Here is a 13,714-nt window from a genome sequence, read left to right as displayed (position 1 = left end):
AAGAACAGTTCAGACAGAAGTGTAAGAAGGGACAGAAGAAGCATTTGGCAGAACAGAAGAAGGTCGAAGACCTGGGAATTTGGCAAACAAAACCCAAGACATATAAAGAGGGTAAGAAATGACTGACTGAGAAGAAACCCTTATTATAACAACCACCCAATTCTAAAGTTTTGAAATGGTTCCTTTTTAAAAAGTCTTCTAGAGTCTGTTTTCACTCTAGGTAACACTGAAGACCAGTGGTGTGACCTGAACTGCTAAACACAAAGTGAGTGATTTTTCTTAAATGGAAACTAGAACTTCACTTCATACAGTGTCTTTCATACTTAGTATGTAACAAATTGCTTTAAATACTGGCAGGCAAACAACCATTACGCACTCAAGACCTCATACATAATACTTCTCATTTTTATAGCGCTTTTCATCTTCGAAGTGCTTTACAAACAACTCATTAATCTCAACCAACGCACCTACAAGGTAGATAAATATCTGCATTGTAGGTGGAGAAAGACACAGAAAGTACAATAGCTTATCCAAAGCCATGCACACCACCTGCCCCAAATCCCTAGTTCCTGGCTCCTAGGCCTGTGAAGGACCTGAGCCCCACACTGTGTTGAGATCATACCTTCTCTTCAGCCACACATCTGTAAGAGAACTTGTCTTACTGTGAGGAGGACAGCGGCAGAGTAGCAGGAGAACCTCCCGTTTCCAAAGCAGGCAAGTTCCCAAGGATCAGTAGCTCCCACCAGGAACACCAATCCCAGGAAATGGAAAGTCCATGAGACACCAAGGTGAGACTCACAATGTAGCTTCTCAAACTGATTCGCCACTGAGCAGTGAGCTGAGAAAGCCTATGTGCTGGCAAAAGCCTCTGCCTCTCTCCCTTATTTATTTCAACTGCTGCACAGTCTCCAGGGCAGGAGATTCCTACAATTCAGACAACAGAAACCTGAAGCCTGTTGCCTCTCAGTACTGTCACGATGCAAGAAAACAACCCCAACTTCACTCCTCAGGTGTTCTCTATCAAAAACTTGGAATGAACTTTGTCTAGCAAGAACAATAACTCCCTTGCTGGTGACTGAAAAAAAAAAATCTTAATGTGATTATACGACATAATTGTACGTTTACCTTTTTGGTGTTTAAAAAGATCTGATATGATTTTTTTTTTCATGCCTTTTTTTTTTTAAAAAAAAAAAAAAACAACAAAACGCAGAAATACCAGGAATGTCAAATCTGGAGCAGACAAGGAGCCTGGAAGATGTGAACTGTAATACAATACCTCTACTGTGCTACAGCAGACCTTATATTCCCTTACACAGAGAAAAAGAAAATTGAAATTTTAGTAATGACATCTTTATTTCAGATGTTTATTAGTCACTAGATTTAAATAAGTAAACCTGAGACTCCTTATCTGTTCAGTCTTCACATTCACAAATCCAGAGCTTTACAAGTTCTCCAGTCACTTCAGTTCCTCCCAGGGTAAACAGCTCATGTTTAAACAAATAAGTCAGTCAGACGAACTGTTACAATAACAGAAAAACAAAAAGTAGTTGAAAGCAAATTTTTCCACACTTTTTCTTAAGATATCAAGGAAAAAATTCTCTCTACAAGTAATGGTATAACATGTTAGGTAAACATGAGCAGTAAAAGATCAATGAACAGCAAAAATGTATGTAGCTCAAAGAGTAATTAACATGTTCTGCCTGCCTGTCCAGTCGGCCTGGACATAAAAGCTAGAATAGGAAGGGAGAAGCAGCTTTTAATTACTCTTCCCCATTTTAATTTTTTAAACTTACAAAAGAAAGGTCGCACAATCCAAAACAACATGAAGAAACAGCTTTTGATTGTTAAGCAGAAACTACATGTTCCCCACATTTAGAAGAATTTAAAGATAATTATTTCATTGCTTTAAAGTGGCCTTGTGTCTGACTGCCAGCTCCTTGGTTTCTTAAAAAAATGTCAAATTTACAACCCCTAATGAAAATAAAGGCATATAAGAGCAAACTAAAAATAAAACATACAGGAAATGCAATTAAATTTAATTACATTGAATGCTAACATTCACTCTGCAATCATAAAAAATTCTAAAAACATTTTCTAAATAAAAAAATCCACTATGATAATATTCCGCAGCTACAGTAATATACAATGTTTATATAATGCAGTTTTTCCAACAGAATGAAACATATTAAAGAGAAACATGCAAGAACAAAATTAAAATATGCAATTGTATCCACTAAACTCTGGATGCATAAAAATGATAATGTAGTAAAAAAAACCCAAACCAACACGATAACACTAGTGCTACAAGATTTTTTGTTATTTTGTTTAATAACTTGTCACTTTATTTGTAAGCAGTAATCAAGAGATGTCAGAGTAACTTCTGTCGCTGCCTGTGCTCTTGCTCTTCGCTGCTTCTGTTTCCAGTCTAGGTTTAAAAGAAATTTTTCTGCTAATTATCGACAAACTAATACCAGATTTTACCTGTGGCGAGGTACGATACCCATCAGTACAAGGCGATACTACATAAAAACAACAAAGAAAATAAAAAAAGCAGGAGGTGAGGCCTGAACAGTTTTCTTTCAATTCCCTTGGGAATCATGGTACTACAGGTCTTAGATTCCCAGGCAGAGGGGATCATGTTCATCAGTTACAGCAGCTCCTCTGGGCCTAAGTCCAGGTAGACTGCTTGTCTAAACTTGATGAAATATAGGCGCCATCAGGTAACAGCAGCGGTCAGGGAGGCTCCAGAAATGTGTAACTAAAAACTAAAAAATGAAATTAAAACACTGCTTTAGCCTAACAGCCTCTTTCTACAGGATGCAATAACTGTAAGGCAGAGAGTGTACCACATATACAAAGGAGCGGTCTGTATGTTCTCTTGCTTTTTCACATATGAAATACAAATGTTAGACCAGGCACACAAGTATATTTTAACAAACACTGATTTTTAAATAGAAATACTTAGAAAAGAAACCACTGTGACAAATGCACACAGCTTGAACAGGCACATCAAAAAAAGAAAAAAAGCAATTGCCATGTAACCCACTCCCCCTCCCACTTCATTACTTCAAAATGTTTTCAAATTAAATTTTAATGCTAATAAATATTGCTAGATCGACAGCACTGGGATGTGGTGTCTAGAAGGACTGCAAGCTATCCAGGGTTGGCACATCATCACGTCAAACTGTCAAAGAGAAGAAGAGGCAGCAAGTCTCTCTTGCCAGTTGTGCATTTCCAAGTGCTATAGGAATATGCTTGTTTAGGAGTGGGGGAGAAGGAAGAAGGAACAAAAAAAAAAAAAAAAAAAAAAGAGGGAAAATTATACAATCCTGAATTGAGAAGATCATTGTAATTAGGGGTCCTACAGGTGGTTTTAGCACAGAAGAGGCCTTTTACAGACTGCATACACGATCAAGCACTACTTTGAAATCCCAGTGTGCAGTGGACCAGCAGAACTGTCACTGAAGAATGCTCAAAAACTCCTAAGCTTTACCTTAAATTTCCTCATGATTCACAACTGTCACAACCAGAACATCAGGTCTAGTACATCTGAATATAGTAGAAAGAGAAACCAGCTTCAATTTCATGACACAGACCTCTGCTGCAGCTTTAGCACCAGAACAGGTTCATAACTAGAAGTAGCTTATCTTCCAGCAGAAACCCAGGTCTTTTCAGAATAAAAAAAGAAAATACCATGAGACTATAGAAATACTTTTATGGTACCCTCAACCTTACACTCCAACTCTAGCTGTATGTAGAAAACCATGCAAGAAATGAGAGGAAGTGTGCCAGACTGGCTCTGTTTGGTTTCCTCTGCACAGCTAGAGAACACCCACAACACACAATTCCCAAACTTTACAGACACATAGTACGTTGGTTTTATGTACACCTTCAATCCAGCTTCTGATCTAGGTAGGATAATTCAGTGCAAAAGCTTGAGTAAAAGGAATATGTTATCTAAATCTAGAAACCCACTTCACATATGTCCACTGTTAAACTGTGCGTTAGTCTGGTAGCTTAGGAGCAGCAGGCATTAGGGCTGCCTCAGGCCCTGTTTCATCCTGCTGATGCCACGCTGCCACTAGACCCTCCACAAATTACTCCCTCAGCACTACAGTTTCTCCATCCATCAGCTAGTGCTCATGATTTCAGTGCCTTGTGTCTACCTGTGCTGCGAGCTCTTGGGAGGCAAAAAAATGTTGTACTATATGCTCATAGGGCATCTGATTCTGTGATTTTGGATAGTGGAGCTATCTTTTCTAACATACAATATAATTCACAATTTGAGGTCCAGAATTTATTTAGGGACAATTCAGTCCTTCATTCTTTCTCTTCAAACACTACATATTACAGTAAACAAGCTTAGAAACCACCAGAGACCTGTGATATATTCTACCACTATTCCTGATGTTTTAAGTATCAGAACATGCAAGGACCAAGAAGCCAGAGACTTCACTTGCAGTTCAATCATGTACATAGGCTTGGCAGAGTCATCTTCTGTATTTTTTTCTTTTCTTTAATTAAATCCCTAGAGAAGTGGTATCCTTTACTTCATTGATTTGCTGTATGAGTAGAGGAGCTTAAGTCATTAATTTGATTCTTTGCAGATCAACACTAAGATTTGTATGTTGGTTAACACTGCATTTATGAGCCTGAGGAGACCTACCCTTCAGTAAGAGACAAATTTTGCCTTTTGTGCTGCCCAAAGCCAGCACTAAACTGCACACCTGGAATTGAAATCACAGACGTGACTTTCCGTTTCAGACTTTCTACCCTATTACGCAGTATTGAGCCTTTGCTTCTATACCTGAAGCCAGGTAAGAAAACGCCAGACGAGGGCAACAGCCTCTGGCAGGTGACACCGAAGTTGTGCGTGCAAACAGGGCGTGCTCCTTGCTCACAGACATCCCCACATCTAACTCTGAATACTGAGAGAGCACTGTAAAACCCACTTTGGAAACATGACAGCAAGCCAAGTGCCTATGGTGGGGCATCCCAGTGTTTGGTAGAGGCTTTCCCAGAGCTTTCTGGTATTTCCCTTCAGGGTCAGTAGCATACGCACAGAGCTGGACACTAGCCCTTACAGAGAATCACACCACCAGAGTGGTGAGCTGCTGCAGACAGTGGAAAAGTTTCAGAGCTCTGCAATGGAAATGGAAAGAGAAAGCAGCTCCTTTCTCCTTATGGAAGGGTCCAGGTAAGCTGTACGGAAAGCTCTGCAAAATGAAAAGTGATATATGTAAAATACATTGCCAAAGAAGTTCAATTTTGCCTGAAGGATTACAGCTAGGCTTACCCCACTTAACTTCTGGTATCTAAAAATGTACCTGTCCAATATATTTATCACAGACTAAGTACTGGCACTTACAGGACACTGCCTGGGACTTGGCCACCCAAGATATAAGGCACACAGAGCAGAGAAACCATTCAGAAAAGGCTGAAACTAAGTACTCTTCAGGAACGCGTCATGAATTTTGTCTCTATGTGGATTTTAGTTATAACCGCAATGGTGATGCTCCAGCACCATGTCAACAGGCACCTTCCTACAAAGAAGAAAAGACTTTTGACATACTGGAACGAATGGCTACATGAGTAGGCATGGGCCAGTAAAGCTGTTGATGTGGCAGAAAATGTTGAGTTTCAGCAGCTAGCCAATAATTAAAAACACTCAGGTAATGCCTAATGTCACTTACACAGATCACTTAAATGTGCAGTTGCACATGAAAATGCTGCTGCTGTATAAGCCGCCCTCCCTCCTGCATCAAACCAGACCAGGGAGCTGCTGACGGAACACAGCCTCCACCATGGCGGCTGCTGTTCAAGTAGATCAACAAGTTGATCCAATTCACACCATAGCTGGACATCTGCTAATGACTTTCCTTTGCTTAAAGGCAATCCTAGCTAATGCGGATTGAGAAACCTAAACTCACAGGGAAACCACACCCTACAAATCCACCCACAGCCAGAACTGATGGATCTTGTCAGAACAAAGGCTCTGTGTGCTGCCAACAATACATTACCTCTCAACTGAAAGAAGAGAACAATTAAACACTTTATTGAAAGGGGAATATTTTTTCTCTCGTGCCTCAATCCATGAAAGTGCATGTCTCCCCCAGAGTTACTCATTGCTGCACTGTTGAAATGGGAATAATTCCTTGTCTGCCTGATTATTTTCAAGACAGGGATGAAACTACCTTAGGATCATTTGAAAAATGTTAAAAGTGTACTACAGTCAAATGGTTTGAACTTCTACCATGCCTCATTTGCAGCTGATAATGCTAATGTTAAATTCTGGAGACATGAGTCTGTCTACAAATTAATGGAAAATGTGAATTAATATTTTCTTCCAGCTAATTGCCCAGCTCATATATTGCACAGTGCAGCCAAGCATCATTTCATCTTGAAAACTCTTTTGCGAAAGTTTTCAATCACTTTTTCTCATCTGCCAAAAAAGCCTCAGAATTACATGTTTTATTATGAGTCTGGAATACCAGGCAACGTTTAGTGAAGACTCCCCAAAACTTATCTGTATACGCTACTGCCAATTTTTAAAAAAGCATTAGCTTAGAAGTACTGGAAGTTACCATAGGTGAGGATTAGTTTTTTTTTTGAGTTGTACATTTCTAAGCTTCTTTAACAGTGAGGAAGATATGGATGAAGACATTCTTTTAGGATTTGAATATTAATAGTGCTAAGATTTTTATGATTCATTCTTAAAATGAGAATAATCTCATATACGTTGAAGTTTACAGTTAAATACACTTATCAAAAGGCAAGCTACAATTTTAAAAAAAATAAGTGTAACTCCTATTTCAAAACGCATCATCAAAAAGATAGAAACAGATTGATTCAGCAGCGTATACCAGTTAAAAAATCTGCCATGCATGCTTTGATTACAATAAAAAGGGAAAATACCTTATTTTGAGCCCTTCTTTCACTTCCTCTTAAAAATATTGAAAAGTTTGCATTTCATGAAACCATGAGTATTATCAAGGGCTGCAGACTAACAAAATGCAAGATATGGACCATGTGAATCATAAATACTGCTTGGTAAAAGATTCAGTAAAGTTTTTATGGATAACTCAAGAGACAGGAGTCTTGTATTAGACAGTCATTAATGCTCCATCTTCTAACCCAGATTAACTCAATTTCTTAAATTGGGTTGAATGTTTTATGTTAACTCAAATTCCAATGCAGAGGAGAAAAAAATAGGTTCCCATTTGGACAGAATGCACAAACTGGCTAAATATTGATAATGATAAAGATCAACCTCAAATTAAGATCAAGGTAATGGACATACATGTCCCTAAAATACAGCTCAGTACCTTATTTTTCACAGGGGTGTCTCCTGCTTCCAGGAGGACCAGCAGGCACCCTCAGCTGCATTCATGAAACAAAGCTGAGCACAGGTGTTTGATGAATTCTGGATAACGAATGAATATTTCATGAATAAAAGTAAAAGAGATATAAAATGGAAGGAAACTAAGTACACTGGGAGAAAGATACCTCAACTCAGTTGTGATACTGATTCTGCTAACTATTCAGAAAGATGCTAGATTCCCTGCAGCAGGCTGTGTGGGTGAGGAGGTGACATGCCGGCAAGTCCAGGTTCCTGCCTATGGAAGTGGGTTAGTGATGGCAATAGGGTATCAGAAACTGCTGCAAAAAAGATTCCCAGAGAGTGAAGACAGTCCTCTTCCCTTGCAGGTGGTAGAAACTGCAGTAGTTTTGGATAGATGTTATTGGGTAAGGTAACTGATTTGATCTTGACCGTGTTTCTGGAAATGAACAAGGCATGGAAATGGGGATTTGAAGAGATTTACAGCAGGCGCTTGCTTTATTTATTTAACTGCCTCCCAGCTGGAGACTCCATAGCAGGCTTCTGTGTACCAACATGCAGAGTTCAACATAAAATAGTAATTTAAAAGTTGACTATCAGCTTTACATCCTAAATGGCAAAGTCATGTCTGACCATAAAGAAAAACACTATGTAAAACTGCATGTATGCACTCTACCTAAAGGATGTAAAGTAAATCACTTCAGATTGCCTCAGTCACTTGCTACACCTTCTTCTATTAGTCCACCCTCTGCAGGGTCCAAACTAGTATCTCTAACTTTTGTAATGCTTCAGAATAGTTTGGTGATTTTCATATAAATATCCTCCTGGAGAGGAGTTTATTATTCCTTTGAAATACTCAATTGTGCCTAGACTAACTATGAAGCAAGTATAGATGAAACTCAACCATGCATTACTGACAAGACCTGTGAACCAAATTTGTGAGGTATATGGCCCAAGTAAGAATGCTCTGTAATATAAAAGAAAATTAAAATAAAAAAAAGAAAAAAGACTGTTTTCTAATGAGACTCAACACTTTCAGGCAAATGGAAGTGTGAGGCTTTGAAGCTCTATTGTAATAAAATCAAACTCTAGCTATGCACCCCTGCTTTTTTAAAAAAAGATTTAAAAACATGTTTATATATCTCCTCTTCATTTTACTAATGGAGGGAAAAGAGTAACATTCTCAGAAAAATTCTGAAATCAATAATTTCTAAAAGGCTCTGCATGCACAGAAGAAAAGTATCTCACAACATCTCACATACTGTGCTGCTACAGCTACAGCTTCTACCTAAGAAGAGTTTCCAGGCTTATCAGTAGCCATTTAGGAGCCTCCATATGAATTCTCAATGCCGCAAGGGGCTTAACACGGCAGTGTACAAGCCAACAGCAGCCCGAGAACACAGACTAGGCACAGATGTAAAAGATGTATTGCACACCATCAGTCTACAGTGATTTAACTTTAAAAGTGTGGCCAATAATATGCCACATAGATTATTACAGAATACTTATTCATTGTTAGAGATAGGGAAGCAAGATGAGAAATCAGTTATATCAGTATTTAACGAAATAAGTAACTCATTCTACATGGGATGCCTTCTTATCAATTATTTTCCTGTGGCTCAAAGTCCTGAAGCTTCATTACAAGAAATTAGGGATTTCTACTCTACAGTAATTTACTTGCCTAAAATGAAGAAATAAATAAGAAACTTCTATGCCTTAAACCATCTAAACTGTATTTGCAGACATGCTGTTCTTTGATGTCTTCTACTTTATTTTACTACCAATGAAGTATCACAGATGCAATTACTGTAATACCTGAAACTGTCATAATATGTAATTACACCATTTACAAGCCAATGAATCACCATATAATCTGTACTACTTGTAAGTACAAACCATGACATGACACACCGATTCAATGTGTCTGTGTTCTGGATGTTTCTTAGTTTTCTTTTAAAAAACAGTAAATACAACTCACACTTCTTTTCAAATACTGTTCAAGAAAGGATGGCAGCTAAAATGCAGTTCGACCCACTGCAAGACCACTCTGAAATTAAGTCTTTGAGCATACAGAATTTCACAAGGTTTGTGCAAGCCACTCACATTACAAAGTTGTGTACCTTCTCCTTGGGTTGACAGTGCTGCAATTCTGACCCCAGCAAGGCAGAGACTATTCAAATAAATTCCTAATATGCCTACTGAAAAGGCACAAACTGTCTTTTTAACTTCCTACAAGCTTTCATTCAACTTATTTCCTTTTTTCAAATATAATAAAGATTTTTTAGGCTACCCTAAGTCCTTGTGATATGTGGAAGAAGTATTTAACCAGTATAAAAACTTCCAAGATCTCTGCTGTTCAAATGCACTTACCTAGAAACAGTTCCATAATAAAGAAAACTTTCCTTTCATCATTTATAAAAACATAACATCAGAAATATGAAAAAATATCACAAAAGAAGCTATGAAAAAAGTAATTTTTGTTCAATTTATGTAGAATAGATTCCCTTAGGTGAACAGAAATCTAATTTAAATTACCTCAGTCTTCCAGTATTTGCAAATTAAATTATACTGAACTGTCCAATTCAGAGAAAATTTGATTTAGTTTAATCAGTCTTGTCTGAACTATGACAGTTTTGCTTTTTTAACTTCTAGAAATGCATATCCACTAGGGGAGCTGAACAAGGTTTGATGCCTGAAGGAAAGGTATGAAGGCTTAACAAATTTAAATGGTTTGGCTCTTTTAATTGGATGACAGACATGGGATTTCTAGGTGAGAAGGGGGCTGGAGGCAGTGGTAGGGCATGGACACATGACCAAAACAATACTCGGAATAAAAAGGTTGCAGAACTGCTGGAGCAAATAATGAAGAATAGTATGAAGCTGCACACTAAACTTCAATTCAACTGAGGTTCAAACAAAAAAATCCCTTGCGTGTATGGTATTATATACCAAAAAATTTGATCCTGTTCCACACACTTCCATATACATGAAAGAGTGAAAGGTTTGAAAGCTGTTAGAAATAAAACAAATAGGAGACTCTGAAGGCCAAATGTTGCAGCTCTTCCCAGAGTTCAGCTGATGTTCAGATCAAACTGACTTCAGTCAAACTGAAACTTCCTTATCCACATGAGCCTTCACTACTGAAAAAAAAATGATGTGGCACTTCTGCCCTGCAAAATTCAGGATTAACTATGAAGAAAAGGGCTTTACATTTTCCAGTGTTTTTCAAGACTGTGAGATAAAATGAAGAATAAAAGTACAGTAGAAGATCAGTAACATGAGAAAGGTGATTGAAATTTTGTTATGCCAGCTGTAAAGCATTGTAATATTATGCTTTAGATGAAAGCACACAGCATTCAGTTTAATGTTTAAATTAAAATTAATCTGGAATCACTCTATCCCTTATTGCTACATTAAGTATTTAACAGTCTTTAAAAAAATTGTCATGCAAATCTTCCATCAAGATCATTGAGAGTTATTTCCTCCTATTCACACATTTAAGATTTTACAATGGGAGCTAAAAACAAACACTCACAGATTGGTATGGCCCAAAGAACTTCCAATCTTATTTAACACAAGACAATAAAACACTGAGGGGAAGGAATGAGAGATAAATAACATTTTGCCAATAAGATAGTGCTTTTTTCAGCAAAGTAAAACATCCTGTATTAATAAGTCAATATATATAATAAGACACATTGGAGTGATTCACTTGTGAAAGGTTATGGGGTAGAAAAGGTGCTTTTAGGAGGACCTTGGAGCATGAGGGATAATGGGGCCTGAAAAGCCATTACGTACACTGACATGCCAACACGCAAGAAGTTCTGCAGTTGAATGGGTTGGTAGAAGAAACATGTATACTTATGTCAGACTACTTTTTCTGTCAAGCACTTAAATTGCAACAGCAAAAATGATCACAGCAAAAGACTCCTGCAGCCTACCCGTACTATGCGGGCCTCGGGACTGCTCATCGCTGCTGAGGCGGCAGGTGCTGTCCCGCCCTAGCGGTGTCCGCCCGGTGAGGAGGCCGGGCGGCCTCACGCTCCAGCAGAGCGCCAAGGGCACACGCAGTAATCAAAGTCGAGACTTAACAGTTGCGGCCGCCGCTGGGGGACCCCGCTGCGGCTCCCCACGCCCCGCCGACACACACCCCTCCCGCCCCGGGACGCCTTCCCGCGCTCCGGGGGCTCCGGCTGCCGGAGCGGTCTCTCGCTGCCCCCGGCAGGCGCGGCGGGCTCCCCGCTAGGCCGGCGGCGGGACCTTTTGCTCCTCGATCTCAAAGCCAGCCCCAACTCAACAGCGGCGCCGCGGCAGCCGGCGGGAAGGGCTGGAGGAGTGCAAAGCGCCGCGCCGGGCCCGCGCCTCCCCCCACCGCAGCGGCGGCGGCGGCGGCAGCGCGCACTCACCTCCGCTCCGCAGCACGTTGACAGCTCTGGGCGCCGCCATCTTGCCCATGTGAGGCGGGGTCACGTGGCCGCGGGCGGCCGGCGGGAGAGAGCGGAGCGCGGCGGGGGGTGCCCTGACGGCCTCGCGCGGGCGCGGGGCCGCCTGGCGCGCGGCGACCGCCCCGGCGGCTGTTGGCGGGCAGCGGGTCGGCCGGGGCCGCAGTGCGCGCGCCGCCTGAGGGTCCCGGCGGGTCAGTCCCGCCCCGCCGGCGGGTCGCGGGCAGGTGCGTGACAGGGCCACCCCTCAGCGGGGACGCCGTCCCGGAGCCGGCGGCTGTCGCCGCCGCGCACCCCCCTCTCGCTGCCCCGTAGCCCTCGCAGGGCGCAGCTCGTCAGCCGGCGGGCGCGGGGCCCGGCTGCGCCTCGGCTGTGGCTGTGGCGGTGGGGCGGGAGCGCCCCCTTCCCGCCCTTCCACGGTGGGGAGGTGCGGGGCTTTGGGCGAGGCGGTGGGGCGGGCGTGGGGGGTACGGCCGGCCCTGGCGCGGGCCCCGCGGGATGGCGTCGGAAGGTGACAGCCTTCAGCTGTCAGTGCTGATCCGCGCCGCCGTTAGTGGCAGGCTGGGCCTGTCCTACGGTGGGATGCTGGGCAGCCTTCAGGGTTGTTGCTTCCCTGAAGTCCTGCTGAAGTGCCCCTCTATATAGTCTCCGTTCTACTCAGCTGTATAACATGCCCAGCAGGCTTGGAGACTGGGCGCTTCCCCCCAGCGAGAGACGCAGCAGTGAGACAGCACTTCCCGAAGTGGGACTCAGTCTCAGAAGAGTTGCAACCATACAATTCCATGAGTGCTGGAGATACCTCATAATTTATTTCCCTTTAAAAAAAAAACCCACAACTTTTTTTTGTACTTTTGTGACTAGAAAGTTGAAATACTCTTTATGAACTGAGTTTCTACTGTTTTATTTGTTGTAAAGGCCTATGCAGGCTCTGAAGGCTAAAGCTTGAACCCTAAAACTCAAGTATTTTTCTAGCTAAACTCATTATTTCATCTGGAAGGCCAAACCTCATGCACTTAGAAAGAGCATTCTAAAAGAGCAAACTTTTCAGTAGAGCAGCATCTTTCCAACCACTTTTGTACAGGTATCACCTTACCTTAAAGAAGTATCCAAACACCATCTTACGCGGTGGTGGTGTGGTAGGTTTAGTTTTCAGTCAAATAAAAGACTTCCAATGTCCATTTATGATTTTTATTTTCCCCTGTTTTCCTTGCCTGCATTGGGCTTGCCTGTATGCACAGTTTAAAAGATTTTGAAATTATGTTCTTATGGCTAATCAGAGTTTGACAAACACTGTTACAGGACATAAATCCAACAGCTGTCAGGCAAATACTAAACCTAAAGGAATCAAATCACCGAATGAATAGAATGCACTGGGTAGTGGTTGCAAGAGTAGAGGGAAGAAACAAAAATACAGACATAATACAAGTATCCTTTCTTATAGCCTCACACAGGTCATGATCCTTACACACATGCACGTGTACACCATACAGCGGTAACCTGTGGGATAAGTAAGCAAATTCTAAAATGAGAACTGAGGCTGACTGTTTATTTCAGGATTTGTCTGCTAGTACAGCAGTTAGTAGTTTTTAACTTCACATGTACAAATTTTATCATAGAACCATAGACTGGTTTGGGTTGGAAGGGACCTTCAAGATCATCTAGTTCCAACCCCCTGCCATGGGCAGGGACACCTTCCACTAGACCAGGTTGCTCAAAGCCCCGTCCAACCTGGCCTGGAACACTGCCAGGGAGGGGGCAGCCACAGCTTCTCTGGGAAACCTGTGCCAGGGCCTCACCACCTCCACAGTAAAGAATTTCTTCCCTATATCTAATCTAAATCTTACCTCTTTCAGTTTAAAACCATTACCCCTCTTCCTATCCCTACACCCCCTGATAAAGAGTGGGTGGAGCACTTGCCAGTGAAGACTGAGGC

At 41.5% G+C, this 13,714-nt stretch overlaps 1 protein-coding gene across 3 annotated transcripts in view; it reads right to left on the bottom strand.

Annotated features, from left to right (window-relative positions):
* The window catches only part of METAP1D (methionyl aminopeptidase type 1D, mitochondrial), a 50,780-nt gene extending 38,936 nt beyond the window's left edge, over positions 1-11,844 (bottom strand). For all 3 annotated transcript variants that reach the window (XM_074829112.1, XM_074829114.1, XM_074829113.1), the window contains exon 1: positions 11,746-11,844. In XM_074829112.1, coding sequence (XP_074685213.1) covers positions 11,746-11,794 — 49 coding nt within the window. In that variant the 5' untranslated portion in view covers positions 11,795-11,844. The remainder of the gene's footprint in view (positions 1-11,745) is intronic.
* Positions 11,845-13,714: the final 1,870 nt, after the last annotated feature.

The sequence above is a fragment of the Strix aluco genome, chromosome 6 (assembly GCF_031877795.1).
Source record: "Strix aluco isolate bStrAlu1 chromosome 6, bStrAlu1.hap1, whole genome shotgun sequence".
In the NCBI taxonomy this organism is placed as follows: domain Eukaryota; kingdom Metazoa; phylum Chordata; class Aves; order Strigiformes; family Strigidae; genus Strix; species Strix aluco.
Note: the sequence above shows the minus strand (reverse complement) of the source record. Positions and strands in the feature narration are given on the sequence as shown.